General features: G+C 53.4%; 1 protein-coding gene across 3 annotated transcripts in view; it reads right to left on the bottom strand.

The window, feature by feature from the left end:
- PACS2 (phosphofurin acidic cluster sorting protein 2) overlaps positions 1 to 19,280 on the bottom strand; it is a 65,240-nt gene that overhangs the window by 26,363 nt on the left and 19,597 nt on the right. For all 3 annotated transcript variants that reach the window (XM_082617041.1, XM_082617042.1, XM_082617043.1), the window contains exon 2: positions 3,133 to 3,220. In XM_082617041.1, coding sequence (XP_082473167.1) covers positions 3,133 to 3,220 — 88 coding nt within the window. The remainder of the gene's footprint in view (positions 1 to 3,132; positions 3,221 to 19,280) is intronic.

Genomic DNA, 19,280 nt, shown 5'->3' with positions numbered 1-19,280 from the left:
AGACACCTCCTAATTCAGAAGGCATCTTAAAATGAAACAGCGAAGATGTCGGCTTGTCAGTTCTCTTCAGACTGTCAGGCAAAGACCCGCAGATGGTGGGGGTGAGGCCTGAGCGCGTGTGATTCCCAAAGGCCCCGAGGGGAGGTTTATCCAGAGCCTTAAAAGAGCCCATATCCTCTGACCCCCAAGTCCTCCTCCCAGAAGCCACACGCTCCTGGGAAAGCAGAACGGTGAGGCGTGACTGCCCCCCTCCCCACTGAGAGCAGAATGGGTGCAAAGGTCAGTAATTAAAGCCCAGCGGCACCGTCACAAGGACAGAGAGAGCAGTACAAGCCTAGAACTAGATTCAGAAAACAGACAGACACAGGTAAAAACAAACTTAGTGTGTAATAAGGAGCCTTCAGGTCGGCAAGAAAAGCTAATCACTAAATGGCTGTGATACATGGGTGGTGAATCATCTGTATAAAACACACAGGTCCTGGGGGCTTTCTGGTGGTGCAGTGGTTAAGAATCCGCCTGCCGATGCAGGGGACACGGGTTCTAGCCCTGGTCCGGGAAGATCCTACATGCTGCGGAGCAACTGAGCCCATGCGCCACAACTACTGAGCCTGCACTCTAGAGCCCGCGAGCCACAACTACTGAGCCCACGCGCCACAGCTACTGAAGCCCACATGCCTAGAGCCTGTGCTCCACAACAAGAGAAGCCACCGCAATGAGAAGCCCACGCACTGCAACAAAGAGTAGCCCCCGCTCGCCGCAACTAGAGAAAGCCCGTGCGCAGCGACAAAGACCCAACACGGCCAAAAATCAATCAATCAATTAATTAATTAAAAAAATAATTAAAAAACAAACAACCCCCCCCACGGGTCCCAACCTCAAACCTCGTACCAAAATAAGTTCCAGATGGATTAAAGATGTTCATGATTGTTTTAAAACTAGGTCTCCCAACATGGACAAGCCGTGGAGATGTTACACTAAGTGCAGGAAGCCAGACACAGCAGGACAAACCCTGTGAGCCCACGTCCAGGGGGCCCCACGAGGAGCCAGATTCACAGAGTCAGGCCAGAGAGCAGAGGTTACCACACGGCTGACGAGGCCAGGGGTGGCCTCGGGAGCCCCCAAGGCGTCTCACCAAGATGAGGGGTGCAGAGGAATGGGTGACAGTGGGAGTGGGGTGTGGGTCCAGGACAAAGACCGTGTGAGCTGACAGGAGTGACGGGGAGGGGCGTGGGCACCAGTGTGGGGTGGCTGAGCGGCTGAGAGGAAGCCTTGCTGGAGACCCTGCCCTCTGCACGCACGCGGCGTTGGTGCCGAGGCCGTGATGCCCGCAGCTACTCCCAGCACGGGGTGCGCCGAGGGGCCCTCCTGCCAGTCCTCCCCCAGCCCTAGCTCTCCCGGGGACAGGCTCCCCGTGTGCGGTCTGGCGCTCGCCCCACCCCCTGGCCTGTCCCCCTCTGTCCCTCACAGCCGTTTCCCCCCAGTTTCCTGCACATCTGATCCCATCCAGGTCAGGACCTGAACTGACGGGCCCGTGCCCGGGCAAGGAGGACCCATGCGCAGACGGGCGAGGGGGCAGCAGTGGACACACGTGTGGAGACTCGGGTCAGCGGGGGAGGCCGGCTCGTCTGCTTCCTCTGGGAGCCAGGACACAGGGGCCTGGGGGTGGGGGGTGTGAAAGGCAGGTGACCCAGGTAGGAGCGGATGCCCCAGGAGAAGCAGGCAAAGAGCTGAGTGTCTGCCAACTGGGGGCGGGGGGCGAGGCGACAGGGGCACTCGGGCGAGCTGGAGGAGTGGGGGGCTCCGAGGGGCCCGGGACCCTGACCAGAGGCTGAGTTCTCGGTAATGACGGGGTCCAGGGCAGGACCGCAGAGACGGGCAGCCGGAGGAACGGGGCCAGAGTGCAGGGGGGCCGGTCGTGTCAGAGGTCAACAGTGCCGGTTTCAGAGGCCAAGGATGGGTAAACCAGCTTGTTCTGAGGACCCGGAGCGCCATTGACTCCTCCCGAGCCAGGAGGCCCAGAGCATGGCCGGCGGGGCTGGTTCTCGAGTGGGCATCTTCCCACGTCCCAGGTGTGCAGCCGGGCACGGCCTGCTTCACGCTGAGAGCGGCAGCCCCGTCGGTGGGGAAGAGTGCTTCTTCGGGTCTTTGTTCAACAATGTACTGCTTTTCTGGTGACAGCAAATGACCGGGAAGGGCGGGCCTCATGCCTGCTGGGCTCCAACCTGAGCTCCCAGTTTGGAGGAAAGCCTGGCCCCGAGGCCCACGAGCTGCTCCTGAAAGTCCGGCCAGGAAGCCCTGGTGAGCCTCACGAGGAGCCACAGGCCAGGTCCAGAGCACCCACGCCAGCCGCAAGCTTGGGCTCCAGCAGCCTGGGGCTGGGGGAGAAGCAGGACCCCCGTCCTGTGTGGTGCCAACGGTCTGGGGGTAACAGGACAGGCCTCCGTACCCACTGTGCCCCAGCCAAGGGGCCGAACCCAGGACATCCGCACTTCCAGGAGCTGCCACACAAAGCCACGTGTGAGCAGTGCTGGGGGAGGGAGGGCCCTGCCGAGGTGGGCCCGACACACGGCCACAGCTGCAGGGGACGGCTGCAAAGGGCTGCACGAGGTATAGCCCAGGCCTAAGACCCACGTCCCACCTCCGGGGCCACCAAAAGGCCACGGCAGCTCGCACGGCTAACGGGGCCCTCCTCCAGGGCTGCTGGGGAAGGGGGCGCTGAGTGCTGGGGCAGTTGGGTCCCCCTGAAACACCAACACTTGTTCAAAGGCAGAAAGGACCTGTGAGGCCCAAGGGACGTGGAGTATTATGGCCTGGGAGCGAGAGGTGAGCACGGCCAGGCTGGGCCCGGGTGGAGGGCTGGTGGGTGAGGGACACGCAGTGCAGGGGGGGGTGAGCGGGGAGCAGGGAGGGTCTGTCCCAGCTTCTGCATGGGGCCCGTCTGCAGGTGAGCTCAGCACGCTTGCTTTCCCCCTCATCCCGTGACCCTGGTGGCCTGCCCTTTGCTGTGCCTGGGAGCGTGGGGCCTCCTGCACAGGCAAGGGTCCAGCTGCTGGTGCGGCTGTGCCCCTCTCATTTCCTGGGCAACACAGGCATCCTCATGGCCCCAGGTCAGTGACACAGGCAGACCCTCACCTGCATCTTCACAGCAATCACCACCGAGATGAGCTCCTTCTCCAGCTCCTTGAAGACCACCAGCTTCTTCAAGGTCAGGCTGCACAACCTGCAAAGGGCACAGACGGGCTCAGCAGTGACCGTGCACTCCGACGCCTTCTCATGCTCCAGGAAGGCCCCAAACCGCAGCAGCCCCAGCCTCCGCTGGACCGCGGGCTCTCTGACCCCAGCACCTCGGTCACTCATGGAGACTGGCCCTCACGTATCCCAGGAGCCCTTGCCCAGGCCCGGCCAGGCTGGGAGCCATCTTCGGGGTCCCTGCACGTAGGGGGCACCCATCAGCACCCCCAGACTGTTGGACCAAGCTCCCCTCCGCAGAGGATCTCCCTCTGGTGAAGGTGGCCTGGGTGGGTCCACGGGCGGGCAGACAGGAAACCTGAGACCACAAAGCCCAGAAGCCCCCAGGGACCAGGGTACCAGTGCTTGGGAATCCCACTCCCAGCTGCCAGAGCACAGGCCTCCCAGGGACCCTGCCCTCAGGGTCCACTCGAGGCCCTTCCCCCCTCCTCTCCAGGGTCCTGCCCACCCACATGGCCCCACCCATCCCACAGGCCCCACCCACCCCAGCTGGGCTTCACCTCAGCCTGTTTCCCTGGAGACGGTCACCTGCCCTCCACGGAGCCCAGAGGGGCCAGGAGACACACACCAGGGCTTCCCAGGCAGGGGATGCCCCTTATCTGACGCCTGCAGGTTGGAGACAGACACAGTGCGCCCCTGATAGTCCCTGACACACAGCAGTGAAGCAGGGGAGCCCAGCAGGACCCCTCTCATGGCGGGGCCACTCTCACAGCTCAGTCCCTCTACCACGGGGGCTGCTCTGATTCTGCAGGGCCAGGGAAAAAGCTAGAGAAGGAGACGGATGAAAGCAGTTAACGTTCACCAGGACAGACCACATCCTGGGCCGTAAAACAATGCTTCACACGCACTAACTAAAAGAACCAGAATCACATAACGTATGTTCTCTGACGAAAATGGAGTTAGCTAGAAATCAGCAGTAGAAGGACAGCTGGAAAACACCAGCTACTTGGGAAATTCAACCACACACTGCTAAATCACCAACAGGACAAAGAGGAAGCCCGGAAGGACATTAGATGTATTTTGTGTGGAATGAAAGTGAAAAACAACGTGTCAAGAATTGAGGAATGCAGCTAAAGCAGTATTGAGAGGAGAATTCACAGCATTAAATGCTTATATTAGAAAAGAAAGACATTCTTAACTATACAATCTAAGCTTTACCTTAAGACACCAGGAAAAGAGCAAATTAAACCCAAAGTGAGAAGGCAGGAAATGAGGATAAAAAAGCAGAACAATGAAGTTGAAGATAAAGAAACAATTAGAAAAAATAAAACCAAATTCTGGTTCTTTGGGAAGGGTAATACAATTGACAAAAACTCCAGCCACACAAAGGAAAAAAGGGAGAGAGAAGGCAAAAATGACCCATAACAGGAATCAAAGAAGGAACATCACTACAGAGCTCACAGACATGGAACAGCATGATTAGGGATACTACAGATAACTCAATGCACACAAATCTGAGAACGGAAATTACATGTACCAAGTCCCTGAAAGCTACAAACTGCCCAAACTCACCAGGATGAACAACAGCCTGATCTATTAAAGAAGTTGAATTAATAGTTAAACGCTTCTGAAAAAGAAAACTCCAGGTGAGTTTAACCAGATATTAAAAGAAGAAATAACACCAATTCTACAAAATATCTTCCAGAAAACAAAAGAGGAAAGAATACTTCTCAAATCGTCTTATGAGGTTAGCCAGTACCCTGATACCAGCACCAACATCAGACAAAAACAGTACAAAAAAGGAAACTACAGACCAGTATTCCTTTCTGAACACACGTGTAAAAATCTTCAACAAAATATTAGCAAACTGAATCCAGACATATATAAAAGGAACAACGGATAATACACCATAACCAAAGAGGGTCTGTCCCAGGAATGCAAGGTTGGTTCAACATTTGAAATCAATGTGATACACATTAACAGACTAAATATGAAAAACCATTAAAATCTCAATCAATTCAGAAAAACTTCTGACAAATTCAATATCCATTCATGATTAAAAACTCTCAGTGAAAGAAGAATAGATGGGAATCCCCTCAATCTGATAAAGAGCATGTCCAAAGGTCCCCAGCGAACATCACGCTGGATGGTGCAAGAGAGAATACTGTCCCCTAAGATCAGGAACAAGGCAAAGCCACACCCTTTCACCACTGCAATTCAGTGGGCACGGAAGGCCCGCCCAGGGAAAGAGGGCAAGAGAAGGAAACAAAAGGCAGAAGGATAGGAAAGGGCAGAATAAAGCTCTTCTTACTTGCAGACAACACAATCATTATGTAGAACATCCCAAGGAATGCAGGGGAATGTGAAAACGAGCTCCAAGAACTCATGAGCTCAGCAAGATTGAACGACATCAGTTCAACCTATGAAAGGCAACCACGTTTCTATATACTAGTAATGAACAACTGAAGTCAGTGTTTAAAAAACCTCCCATTTACAAGACAGAAATACCTACATCTCATAAACTAAATGCACCATCTGCACGCTGGACACTCCCCACTGCTGTCACCAGGAATCAAGACGTGCCAGCCTCGTGGACGTCCATTCTCCCCAAACCAGATCTACAGGTTGAATGCAATTCCAATGAAATCCCGGCAAGACTTTTCTGTAGTTATTGGTAAGCTGACTTTTAAATTTATATGGAAGGCAAAGGAACTAGAATAATCATAATAATTTAGGAAAAAGGCAAAAATAAACAAATGGGACCTAATTAAACTTAAAAGCTTTTGCACAGCAAAGGAAACCACTGACAAAACAAAAAGACAATCTACGGAATGGGAGAAACGATGTGCAAATGATATGACCAATAAGGGGTTAATATCCAAAACATATAAACAGCTCATACCACTTAATATTGAAAAAACAACCAACCTGATTAAAAAATGAGCAGAAGACCTGAATAGATATTTTTCCAAAGAAGACATACAGATGGCCAAAGACACATGAAAAGATGCTCAACATCACTAATCATCAAGGAAATGCAAATCTAAAACCACAATGAGGTATCACCTCACACCTGTCAGAATGGCCATCATCAAAAAGTCTACAGATAACAAATGCCAGAAAGGATGTGGAGAAAAGGGAACCCTCGTACATTGTTGGTGGGAATGTAAATTGGTGAAGCCACTAAGGAAAACAGTATGGAGGTTCCTCAAAAAACTAAAAATAGAGTTACCAAATAACCCAGCAATTCCACTGCTGGGCATATATCGGGTTAGAGACAAAAATACTAATTTGAAAAGATACGTGCATCCCAATGTTCACAGCAGCACTGTTTATAATTGCCAAGGCATGGAAGCAATCTAGGTGTCCGTTCAGAGATGAAAGGATAAAGAAGACATGGCAGGTATGTATGTATACGTGTGTATACATATATATGTGCATATATATATAATGGAATATTACTCGGCCATAAAAAAAGAATGAAATTCTGCCATTTACAACATGGGTGGACCTAGAAATAAGTCAGGCAGAGAAAGACAAAATACTCTATCACTTATATGTGGAATCTAAAAAATAAAATAAATGAATGCATATAACAGAAACAGACTCAAATATAGAGAACTAGTGGTTACCAGTGGGGAGAGGGAAGGCGGGAGGGGAGAGATAGGTATAGGGGAATGAGGTACAAACTACCATGTATAAAATAAGCTACAAGGATGTATTGTACAGCACAGAGAATATAGCCACTATTTACAGTCACTTTAAATGGAGTATAATCTGTGAAACTATTGAGTCACTATGCTGAAACTAATATAATATCGTAAATCAACTACACTTCGATAGAAAAAAATAATGACTTTGAAAAAGGAGAACAAAGTAAGCTGGGCACCTCTCACTGACATCAAGACTTGCTATAAACCGAAAGTCATCAAGACAGAGTGCTGTTGACACAGGAAAGGCGTATAGATCAACAGAATAGAAAAAGAAAGTCCGATAAATTGGATGTCATCAAAATTTAAAACTTTGCTCTGCGAAAAACACTATTAAGAAAATGAGAAGACAAGCTAGGAGTGGGAGAAAATATTTGCAAATCACATATTTAACAAAGGACTTTATCCAGAGCATACAAAGAACTCTCAAATCTCAATAATATGAAAATAAACAACCCAATAAAAATGGGCAAAAGATTTCAACAGACTCTTCACCAAAAAAGACATATGGGCAATAAATAAGCACATGAAAAGATGCTCAACATTATTAGCTATTAGGAAAATGCAAATTAAAGCCAGAGCTAGATACCACACACCTATTACAAAGGCGGAAACAAGATCCAAAGGCCCAGTGCTGGCGAGCCGGCGGAGAGGGGGGCCGTGACCCTGCAGGTGGAGCATCAGCTCCCAGGACCCCCAAGCCCACTCCTGGGAATCCACCCAAAGACTCGGACACGAACATTCACAGCAGCTGAGCTCACATTCGCCCCAAACTGGAAACCCAGACATCCCTCAAAGCCGTCAGGCCATCCACACCAGGGAGTGCTGCTGGGGGACCGGAGGACCGAGCCCCGCCACGTGCACACGCATGCAGGGGCGCACACGCACGCTGCAGGAGAGAAGCCAGAGTCCAGAGGTCACGCCCTGCATCTTCGCCCACCTATGTACCTTCTGGGGGAGGCGGTGGAGGGCACAGGGCGGAGAGTGGAGCAGGGGCCCCGAGGTTCGGTCTAGGGCGTCCTACCCTAGGGGTGACAGGGCTCAGAGCTGCAGACAAAAAAGCAGGCAGGGTTGAATTTTACTGCATATACGGTTTTTGTTTTTTGAATTAATTTATTTTATTATTTATTTTTGGTTGCATCGGGTCTTTGTTGCTGCACGCGGGCTTTCTCTAGTTGCGGCAAGCGGGGGCTACTCTTTGTTGTGGAGCACGGGCCCAAGGCGCGCGGGCTTCGGTAGTTGTGGCTCACAGGCTCTAGAGCGCAGGCTCAGTAGTTGTGGCGCACGGGCTTAGTTGCTCAGTGGCATGTGGGATCTTCCCGGACCAGGGCACGAACCCGTGTCCCCTGCATCGGCAGGTGGACTCTCAACCACTGCGCCACCAGGGAAGTACCTGCATGTACGTTTTTAAAGTACCTTTTCAAAAGTTAGAAAAACCTAGAAGACCTAAAGGATGTATCAACCAACTGCCAAACGGGGGCCTTATTTGGATCCTGCTCTGAATCAATTAATCGTTAAAAAATACTCTCCAGTCCTTATTTGGGGGTGAGGGTCTCAGGGTCTCGATCTCTTCTTTTCAAGGCTTTCACAACCCCCGTTTCTAGAAGCTGACATCCCTCACGACGTGTCTGGCTGGGGACGGGGTGAGTCCAGCGTCCAGAGTCCACAGCGCAGAGGGGACCATCCAGGAAGAAGAGCTGGGTGCCCACGAGGACATGGCGGTGAAGAAACCGCTCGGCCCGTGGGCCCGCAGGGAGCCTGTCTCCACCCCGGACGGACTCACTTCGGAGGCTCGCCTGCCGGGTGCCTGACCCCTACAGCCGTGTGGGATTTCTTGGGGGGGGTGTGTGTGTTCTACGTATGTTCACGCTGGTACAGCCGTGTGGGATTTCTTGGGGTGTGTGTGTGTTCTACGTATGTGCACGCTGGTACAGCCGTGTGGGATTTCTTGGGGGTGTGTGTGTTCTACGTATGTTCACGCTGGTACAGCCGTGTGGGATTTCCTGGGGTGTGTGTGTGTGTTCTACGTATGTTCACGCTGGTACAGCCGTGTGGGATTTCTTGGGGGGGGGTGTGTTCTACGTATGTTCACGCTGGTACAGCCACGTGGGATTTCTTGGGGGGGGGTGTGTTCTACGTATGTTCACGCTGGTACAGCCGTGTGGGATTTCTTGGGGGTGTGTGTGTTCTACGTATGTTCACGCTGGTACAGCCGTGTGGGATTTCTTGGGGGTGTGTGTGTTCTACGTGTGTTCACGCTGGTACAGCCGTGTGGGATTTCCTGGGGTGTGTGTGTGTTCTACATATGTTCACGATGGTACAGCCGTGTGGGATTTCCTGGGGTGTGTGTGTGTGTTCTACGTATGTTCACGCTGGTACAGCCGTGTGGGATTTCTTGGGGGTGTGTGTGTTCTACGTATGTTCACGCTGGTACAGCCGTGTGGGATTTCTGGGGGGGGGTGGGTGTGTTCTACGTATGTTCACGCTGGTACAGCCGTGTGGGATTTCTTGGGGGGGGGGTGTTCTACGTATGTTCACGCTGGTACAGCCGTGTGGGATTTCCTGGGGGGGGTGTGTGTTCTACGTATGTTCACGCTGGTACAGCCGTGTGGGATTTCCTGGGGGGGGTGTGTTCTACGTATGTTCACGCTGGTACAGCCGTGTGGGATTTCTTGGGGGGGGGGTGTGTGTTCTACGTATGTTCACGCTGGTACAGCCGTGTGGGATTTCTTGGGGGTGTGTGTGTTCTACGTATGTTCACGCTGGTACAGCCGTGTGGGATTTCTTGGGGGTGTGTGTGTTCTACGTATGTTCACGCTGGTACAGCCGTGTGGGATTTCTTGGGGTGTGTGTGTGTGTTCTACGTATGTTCACGCTGGTACAGCCGTGTGGGATTTCCTGGGGTGTGTGTGTGTTCTACGTATGTTCACGCTGGTACAGCCGTGTGGGATTTCCTGGGGGGTGGGTGTGTTCTACGTATGTTCACGCTGGTACAGCCGTGTGGGATTTCCTGGGGGGTGTGTGTGTTCTACGTATGTTCACGCTGGTACAGCCGTGTGGGATTCCTTGGGGGTGTGTGTGTTCTACGTATGTTCACACTGGTACAGCCGTGTGGGATTTCCTGGGGGGGGGTGTGTTCTACGTATGTTCACGCTGGTACAGCCGTGTGGGATTTCCTGGGGTGTGTGTGTGTTCTACGTATGTTCACGCTGGTACAGCCGTGTGGGATTTCCTGGGGGGTGGGTGTGTTCTACGTATGTTCACGCTGGTACAGCCGTGTGGGATTTCCTGGGGGGTGTGTGTGTGTTCTACGTATGTTCACGCTGGTACAGCCGTGTGGGATTCCTTGGGGGTGTGTGTGTTCTACGTATGTTCACACTGGTACAGCCGTGTGGGATTTCCTGGGGGGTGTGTGTGTTCTACGTATGTTCACGCTGGTACAGCCGTGTGGGATTTCCTGGCGGGTGGGTGTGTTCTACGTATGTTCACGCTGGTACAGCCGTGTGGGATTCCTGGGGGTGTGTGTGTTCTACGTGTGTTCACGCTGGTACAGCCGTGTGGGATTTCTTGGGGGTGGGTGTGTTCTACGTATGTTCACGCTGGTACAGCCGTGTGGGATTTCTTGGGGGTGGGTGTGTTCTACGTATGTTCACGCTGGTACAGCCGTGTGGGATTTCTTGGGGGTGGGTGTGTTCTACGTATGTTCACGCTGGTACAGCCGTGTGGGATTTCTTGGGGGTGGGTGTGTTCTACGTATGTTCACGCTGGTACAGCCGTGTGGGATTTCTTGGGGATGGGTGTGTTCTACGTATGTTCACGCTGGTACAGCCGTGTGGGATTTCCTGGGGTGTGTGTGTTCTACGTATGTTCACGCTGGTACAGCCGTGTGGGATTTCTTGGGGGTGGGTGTGTTCTACGTATGTTCACGCTGGTACAGCCGTGTGGGATTTCTTGGGGGTGGGTGTGTTCTACGTATGTTCACGCTGGTACAGCCGTGTGGGATTTCTTGGGGGTGGGTGTGTTCTACGTATGTTCACGCTGGTACAGCCGTGTGGGATTTCTTGGGGGTGGGTGTGTTCTACGTATGTTCACGCTGGTACAGCCGTGTGGGATTTCCTGGGGGGTGGGTGTTCTACGTATGTTCACGCTGGTACAGCCGTGTGGGATTTCCTGGGGGGTGTGTGTTCTACGTATGTTCACGCTGGTACAGCCGTGTGGGATTTCCTGGGGGGGTGGGTGTGTTCTACGTATGTTCACGCTGGTACAGCCGTGTGGGATTTCCTGGGGTGTGTGTGTTCTACGTATGTTCACGCTGGTACAGCCGTGTGGGATTTCTTGGGGGTGGGTGTGTTCTACGTATGTTCACGCTGGTACAGCCGTGTGGGATTTCTTGGGGGTGGGTGTGTTCTACGTATGTTCACGCTGGTGCTATTTGTGCAAACAACACTGAAAGAATCGAAAGGATCACCTGCACCCGCAACAGAATAAATGCTATGTGGGTTTTAGCCAAGGTTGGTTCTGAGAGATAGGCCTGAGGGCAGCCAGGGGCGAGATTTACTGCAGAATGCTTGGCCCTCAAGGAAACCATAAACAAGTACACTGTGAAGCCCCAACAAACAGTGATGCATCACTAAGCTGGGACCATTATTCCGTCAAACACCCTGCATGGCACTAGGTTCCGCAGTGACACACAAAGAAGCCAAGGTCATCTTACACAGTCCCCATAAAACTCCACCCCATCAGCAGGTGAAAACGCAGCCTTTCCACAGGAGGGGGCCTCGCTCACAGCCAGTGTTCTCTCTCCTCGGACTGTGTCTGCTCCGAGCAGGAGAGAGGAAAGAGCCAAGCTCCACACCTAACCCAGGGAGGCAGAATCCTGGTCTGTCTCCTAAAATAGAGAAAAGTTACAAAGACTGATGCCACAAAAGCCACCTGCCCACCACCAAGCGCTGACAAACGTTCTCCGTGCTAGCTGCAGACCTCTTGAGAGAAATAAGGCGCCCACGACCACAGACACCCACTGTGTGCGCTCCTTACCACCCCCTCCCCCCAGAGGAAGCACCAGCTGGAGGAGGGGTCTCCTCCCAGGATACAGCCGCCGTCCCCCAACTCCGGGGTCCCCGTCCTCCCTTCATAACAGGCCTCCCCCATGTTAGCTGGGCGCCTGCCTCCTGGCCAGAGACCTCAGTCCTGTCTGGGGCGGCTGGGCATGGCCACTGAGCAGCTGGGGCGGCGGAACCCGAGCAGAGGCCATGTGATCACGTTCTGTGTGGCAAGCCCTTGCTCGCTGCCTTCCCCCTAGATGCAATGGCAGGACCTAGGCAGCCACCTTGGACCCAGAAGTGGAAGCCACATGCTCAGCACGGCAGAGGGCCCAGCCAGCCCTGGACCCCTAACCCTGGGCTGTACACGAGGCAGGAATCAGCACCTTCAGGTGGCTCTGCCTTTCTGACTCCGTCACAGAGACATCGGCTGTGCTCTGGACTGCCAGGCATGTCCCATCTTCACTAAATTTGCCTGTACGCGTCAGCCTGTGTTGTTCTGTTTCTCAGGTCACATGCTAACCCCACCGAGTGTGCTACTGCAACTTGCCCTTCTCTCCCCACCTCTCATTCCTTTTTGAGAGCCGTGGGCACATCACTAGTGTGCACTCCCCATGCCCGCCGTGTACTTCCTCTCTGTACGAGCATATGGCTTCTCCATCTCCCCGTCATGGCCGTTCAGGCTGCTCCACTGATCCGACACTACACGCTCTGGCCCCATCTTTACAGGGCTGCGTGGGCACCTTCTGCCCAAGTGGGGTTACTGGGTCAGCTCCACACACTCAGAACCTGTCCAGGGTTTTTGTCAAACCGTTCTCCCAAGCTGTGGGGTTAATGTGCACTCCTGCTGGCCCAGGGGGTGTTGGTGTCCTGGGGCAGCCATAACGAATACCAGACAGGGCGGCTTAGACAACAGACATTTGTTTCTCATGGTCTGGAGGCTGGAGGTCCGGGATCGGGGTGCCTGCAGGGCTGGTTTCCTCTGGTCACGAGAAGGATCTGTTTGGGCCTCTCTCCCTGGCTGGCAGATGGCCGCCCCTCACGGCCTCCACTCTGTGCACGACCCCCAGCCCCACCCCGGCGTCTCTCTGTGCATCTAGATCTCCTCGTTTTAAGGACACCAGTCATAGTGGAGAAGGACCTGCCCTAGGGCCTCATTGTAAGCTAATCGCCTCTTTGAATACCTGTCTCCAAATACAGTCACATCCCAACGCACTGGGAGAGTCAGGGAGTCACAGCGTGAACTTGGCGGGGGCGGGACACAATTCAGCCCCTAGCACTCAACCCCCCAAACGAACAGAATCACTAGATTTGCGGGATCTCACGGTGGTTTTATCTGGTATCGCGCTGACCTCCAGGGAGGCTGCGCAACTTCTCGGGTGCTTGTTGGCCGTGAGCGATCCCATAGCCTGCCTGTCCACAACCTTTGTCCATTTTTCTATTGCACTGGCATTTCCTCACTGTCTAGGGATTCTTCCTTTATTCTAGGTGTAATCATTGGCCTATGTACATCACATCTATCATCTCCTAGCTGCAGGCTGTCACGAGTGGGTTTCCAGACAATGTTTATTTAATTAAGTGTCTTTTATGATTTATGCTTCTTGGATAATATATTCGTTCATTTCACACCCCTCCTCCCAATTTTTTTTCTCTTTTCACTGAGGTCACTAATCTATGTGGAGCTGTTCTGTGTATGGTGTGAGGTAGGGACCTGATTTTATTATTTTCTACATGGATGCCCATCTGTCCCCCAACCACTTCTAAAAGAATACATCCCTTCCTTATGGATAAAGAAAGCTGTTTCTGAAGCAGGCTGCATTTGTGTGTCTGTGTCCTGCTCTACGTCCCACAGGTCAATCTGTCCATACTTCTGACAATTGCATATTGTTTTCATCAGTACAGCTTATTTAAATAAACATGCATCTGCTAAGGAAAACACTCCCTAAACACAAGCATACTTCATTTTTCTTTAAAGTTGCTTGTCTGTTTCATATAAACTTCATAATTTGCTTGCCAAGTTCAATTCCTTCATGGAATTTTACAGAATTGAATTGCATTTAGGGAGAAGTGACATCTTCAGGTCGCCAGGGAGCCTCAGCACCTCCTTACTCAGGTGTTTTATGTCCTTGAGTAAGCGGTGAGGCGGTTCTCTGGCCAAAGTCATTAATGCCCTTTGGCCAATGATTCCTAGATAAGCTACCAGCTGCTTTTCTGAATAACACCGTTTTTCTTATTTTCAAATGGAAACACTGCAGGTGTTTCAACACTATTGATTCTGTGTGCTGACCTTGTATCAGTCAACCTTCCAGAACTGTTAGTGGTTCTAACAGCTTGTATGCGCTCTTGTATCGTCCATTTGAACAACAATGCCATCGGCAAATGGTAGTTGTGTTTCTTTCAACCCATTCCTATCTACTTTTCGTGTCTTGTTGCACTGCCCGGTACCTCAAGGATAATAGCAGTTACCTTTCTTCTTGGTTTTAGAGGTAATACTTCTAGCGTTTAAGAATGATGTGTGTACAGCAGCGAAGTCCAGTCACCTTTCTGCAGTGATAGAAATGTTCTATAGCTGCACTCTCTAATGTGGTAACCAGTAGCCAGCAGTTGAAATATGGCTGGTGCTAGTGCAGAAGTGAATTATACCTTTTAATGGATAAATGGATTAATGAATAGCCAAATGTAGACTAATACATTGGATAGAGCAGGTCTGTAGATTTTTAGTAGGTGCCCTGTAACAGGTTAAAGTTCCTGTTTATTTCTATATCCCTAAGAACGTCTCTTAAATTTCATCAATGTTTTTTCTGGATAGATAATATGATTTTTCTCTTTCACTCTGAATGTGATAAAAATAATAAATAGTCTAATGTTAATTATCTTGAGATAATTCCTATTTCATAAAATGCTTTTGCAATTTTATACCTTGTCGGGATTTTTTTTGGGGGGGTCAACATTTTCTTTAGGATTTTCACGTCTATGTCCATGAGGTCAACCCTACCCTTGTGCTGCCTCTAGGAGTTTTGATGACTCTACTGCCCTCAGGAAATTGACAGCTTTGCCTCTTTTTAAACATCTTTTCAATCTCTGGAACATGTCATAACGAGACAGTGTTTATTTCTTGAACATTTGGTAAAATTCACAAATAAAACCATCTGGTGCTCTTTGGGGAAGAGAGGAGGTTTTGATGTAACTGGTCTCTACACATTTTCTATTTTACTACATCAATTACTAAGTAATTCATATTTTTTCTAGAAAAGCATCATACTTATTTTTCATATTTATTGACATTGTTTAGTGTTCTTCGACTGGGTCACTTCGTTCCAAAATTGTTTATGTGTGTGCTTTCTCTTTTGATCACTTTTGCCAAAGTTTGCTACATTATTAGTCTTTCCAAGCAGTTGACTTCTGGCTTTTGTTAATATTTCATATTGTTTTCTTATTTCATTAAGCTTGCTCTGTTACCTCCATTCCTCTATTTTTTTCTAAGATTTGCCCTGTTCTTTACATAACTTGAGTTGGATGATGCTGTGATTGAAGGCTCAGTCTCTCATTCTCTAACACTTGCACTTAAAGAGGCGTCTCAGTGTTCAGAATCGACACCCACGCATGACACCAACGTGGGTTTTTGACAGCACGTGGTGGTCCACTATCCTCCTCACAGGGGCAGCCTCCCTGCCACTCCAGGGTTCCCTAACCCCAGGGAGGGTGGTCCCAAGCCCTCCACCTAGTGCCCCGGTTTCACAAGCCCCCCACAGACGTGCTTCTGAGGCCCCCCAGCCACCCCCAGGCACGTCCCTGGCTCCGCCCTGGCCCAGGTCCCTCTTTATCCAGATGAATCCCACCTGGGGATTTCCCCTTCCTTTGTTTGAGCATGCACACACAGCAAAGAACTGTTTCTACTCTGTCTTTCCATGTTTGGTGGCCTCTTCAAAGCAGCTGGTCTCGCTTTGTGTGAGTGTGGACGGACAGTGTGCCCCCGCTTCCTGCAGCACCTCATTAGGATGTCCAGCCACAGGTCATCCTCGGTGGGGGGAGGAGCCACTAGGACTGGGGCATCACCTTAAAGACGGGTGTGAAAGATGCCTCTGCCCTTGGGAGGGGAATGCCCCCGAGTGGGTGTGGGAGGGACCCTGATGCACACTTCAGTCCTCAGGGTCTCTGGTTCTTGTGGTGCGGGAAGAGCTGGGCCTACAGGATGGAGCGACCCAGGGGACAACCGCGCACTTGCAAAGCAGAGACTGAGGCGTGCCCGCGGAAGTCGGCTGTGAGGGTCAGCAGAGCTGCGGCGCCGCCCACAGCCCAGGGCAACTAGACACCCAGGCTGGGCTGTGATCCGGCTGAAGGCAGCTGCGGCCCTCTCAGAGCCACCTCCTGCTACCAGGTGGGTCCCAGGAGGTGGGGCCGAGCCCACGCTGCCGGGTCTCTGTCCCTCCGGGTGACACCTGGGGCTGGGGCTTCCGTGTGCTCTCAGGTCAGTGGGCCCCATGGGCCCTGACAGGATGGGCGCCTGGCCACCGCACAGTGCCCGCCCCTGCCCGCAAGGCGGGCAGGTCTCCCGGGGCTGGTCCTCGGTCTGCCAAGGTGCTGGACAGAGTCTGGAGGAAAAGGGAGGTGCCAGCAGGGTGGTGGGGCAAGGAGGGAGAGAAGAGGAAGGGAGCGGGGAGATGGCACCCTGGGGGAGCGCTGGCCACATCCTCCCTGGGGTTGACCTGAAGAGGCAGACTCTTAGGGGGACCTGGCAGCACAGGGTGCTGGGCCTGGGCCCCGGAGGGCAGGGGTCACAATGGAGCATGGGGTCAGGGCTAGGGGTGAATGGACACAGGCCCTGGGACAGAAGGCGGGCATGGGGGACGGGGACAGGAAGATGAGCAGCGCACCCTGGGAGCGGGAGAGCGGGCGCAACAGGGACCTCCCCTGTGTGTGGGGGGGTCATTCAACAAGGCCCACCTGAGCACACGCTACCCGGGGGAGCAGGGGCACGGGCTCTACTGTGGGGTCAGGCTATGCTGGGACACCGAGGTCAGGGAAGGCGTGCTGGGGGGGTGAGGAGGAGCCCCCGTATCCCGACACCCCTGGATTTTGTGAGTGACGAAACAAGTGACATTTCAGAAAGTTCACGGAAAGCTGGTTTTGCAGATGTTTTTATACACAGGCTCGCATTGACAGGAAGGTCTCACGATTAATGCCCCCCAGGGGCCGGGGGGGGGCCGGTCTTCCCAGGCCCCCCAGTCGCCACGCAGTGGAGGGTGCTGAGGGTCCCCCAAGGCCCCGCTCCCTGCTGCTGCCCCAGGAAAGCTGGCCAGCACCTGCGTCCAGCCCCAGAAAAAAGACCTCAGCCCACTCAGCTCCGGAGCCTGGGTTCCAAGTGGTGGGGGCAGGGCCTCGGGGGGGTGGGGTGGCGGGGAGACGAGGCTGCAAAGAGCACAAAGCCTCCGATTCCTCTTTGGGAGACTGACCACCCCCACGTCCCGTGTGGGATGCAAACCAGAGATGGGAGCCTGCGGCCCCGCTGCCCCGGAGCACTGGTGTCCCAGAGGAGCAGGGCAGTGTCTCCTTTAATCCAAATCACCGGAGCGTCATTCAGCTGCGGGGAGGGGAGGGCAGTGGCAGGCGGCAGGTGGCAGGTGGGGACTGGCTCCCCGATGGCGGAACGCCACAGGGTCCCCAGGGCCCCACGTGGGCCAGGAGCAGGGCTAGGGCAGTCCCCACCGGGGGACTCAGCAGACCTTGGGGTCTGGAGACGGCTCCCCACCTAAGCAGGACCCCAGGCGGGTGGGCCCCTGAGCCCCTCCCTGGGTCCCTGGCTGGAGTCCAGCCAGGCAGCATGAGGGTCGGCGCTGGTGAGCCCCGAGGCGTCCGGCTCTAAGTTTTCCCCACCCTGGGAGAGTGTACCTGCTACAGCCATGTTTGGGGGAACAGTCTTGCAATGCTACCTCTCTCCTTTTCTATTGCAGTAAAATGTATACAACATGAAATTTACCACCTTCAAGGAACCAGTCCAGGGGCGTCAGGCACATTCACACGGTTGTGCCACCATCACCACGTTCCGTAACTCTTTTCATTTTGTAAAACTGAAACTCTGTCCCCATTCAACACTCACTCCCCTCCCGTCCCCCAGCCCGCGGCCCTACCTCCCATCCTACTTCCTGTCTATGAATCCGACTGCTCTAGGGACCTCATACGCGTGGATCACACATGATTTGTCCTTCTGTGACTGGCCCATGTCACTCAGCATGTCCCTCCAAGATGCAGCCTGTGTCAGGACCCCTTTGTTTTCAAGGCTGGGTCATCGTCACCATATGGACTAAGCACAGTCTCAGCTCATGTGAATTGTGCTACTAGGAACACGGCGGGGCGGGGGGAAGGAATATCTCTTGGAGACCCTGCTTTCAATTCCTTCAGGATACTCACCCAGACGTGGGATTGCTGGGTCCGGGGGCAGTTCTAGCCACTGTTTTACACAGGAGATGCACCAGTTTACATTCCCTCCAACAGTGCACAAGGCTTGGTTTTAACTTCTGATTAAAAACCTCTGCTACAGTGGTTAAGACTCCACTCCTCCAATGCAGGGGACACTGGTTCCGTTCCTGGTCGGGGAACTAAGATCCCACATGCCACAAGGTGCGGCCAAGAAGAGAAAAACAAAAACAAACAAACGAAAACCTTTGCTAAGTGGGGCTCTTCCTCAACTGGGCTCCCCAACCCTAAGAGGAAGGCAAGGCTGTCTCACCCAACTGCTCCGGGCCCACCAAGAGTGCGGGGGCCGCACAGCGGGACCTCACCCCCTCCCTTGCTCACCCCCCTCAGGACGGAAGCGACAGGACCAGTCAGAAGCAAAGACATCTGAGGAGGGGACTGTCCCCGCCTGGGCCCACTGCCTGCCGCCGAGGGAGGCTCTGCGCGCTCTGGCAGGGCAGCGACCTTCACGCGTGGCCTGCGGAGGGCACCTCTCGGCCGCCCTGTGGACAGAGTGGACAGGGCCCAGGGCCCAGGGCAGTGGGAGGACCGGCGCCGGGTGGGGGCTCCTTCCTGAAATAGCGCCCGTCACTGAGCTGCCGGGGCTCCCGCAGGATCTCTTCTGACACCTCTGTCCACCTCTGTCCACCTCCGTCCACCTCTGTCCACCTCCGTCCACCTCTGTCCGCCCCTGTTTCCGCTCTGCTCCCCGCGACAGCTGCTCAGCTGGCATTTGGCTCCTGTGCCGAGCCCGTCCGCGTCTGCCGTCCAGCTGGGTGTTCCGGAACGTTCTTTCACCGGAGCCTCCTGTCCCCGCCCCACGGGTGCGGGGCTGTGCTGTGGTGGATGCTTCCTGCTGACCATCACTCTGTCGGACCTGGCTGCC

Source organism: Mesoplodon mirus, assembly GCF_964341445.2.
Source record: "Mesoplodon mirus genome assembly, chromosome: 4".
Taxonomy (NCBI): Eukaryota; Metazoa; Chordata; class Mammalia; order Artiodactyla; family Ziphiidae; genus Mesoplodon; species Mesoplodon mirus.
Note: the sequence above shows the minus strand (reverse complement) of the source record. Positions and strands in the feature narration are given on the sequence as shown.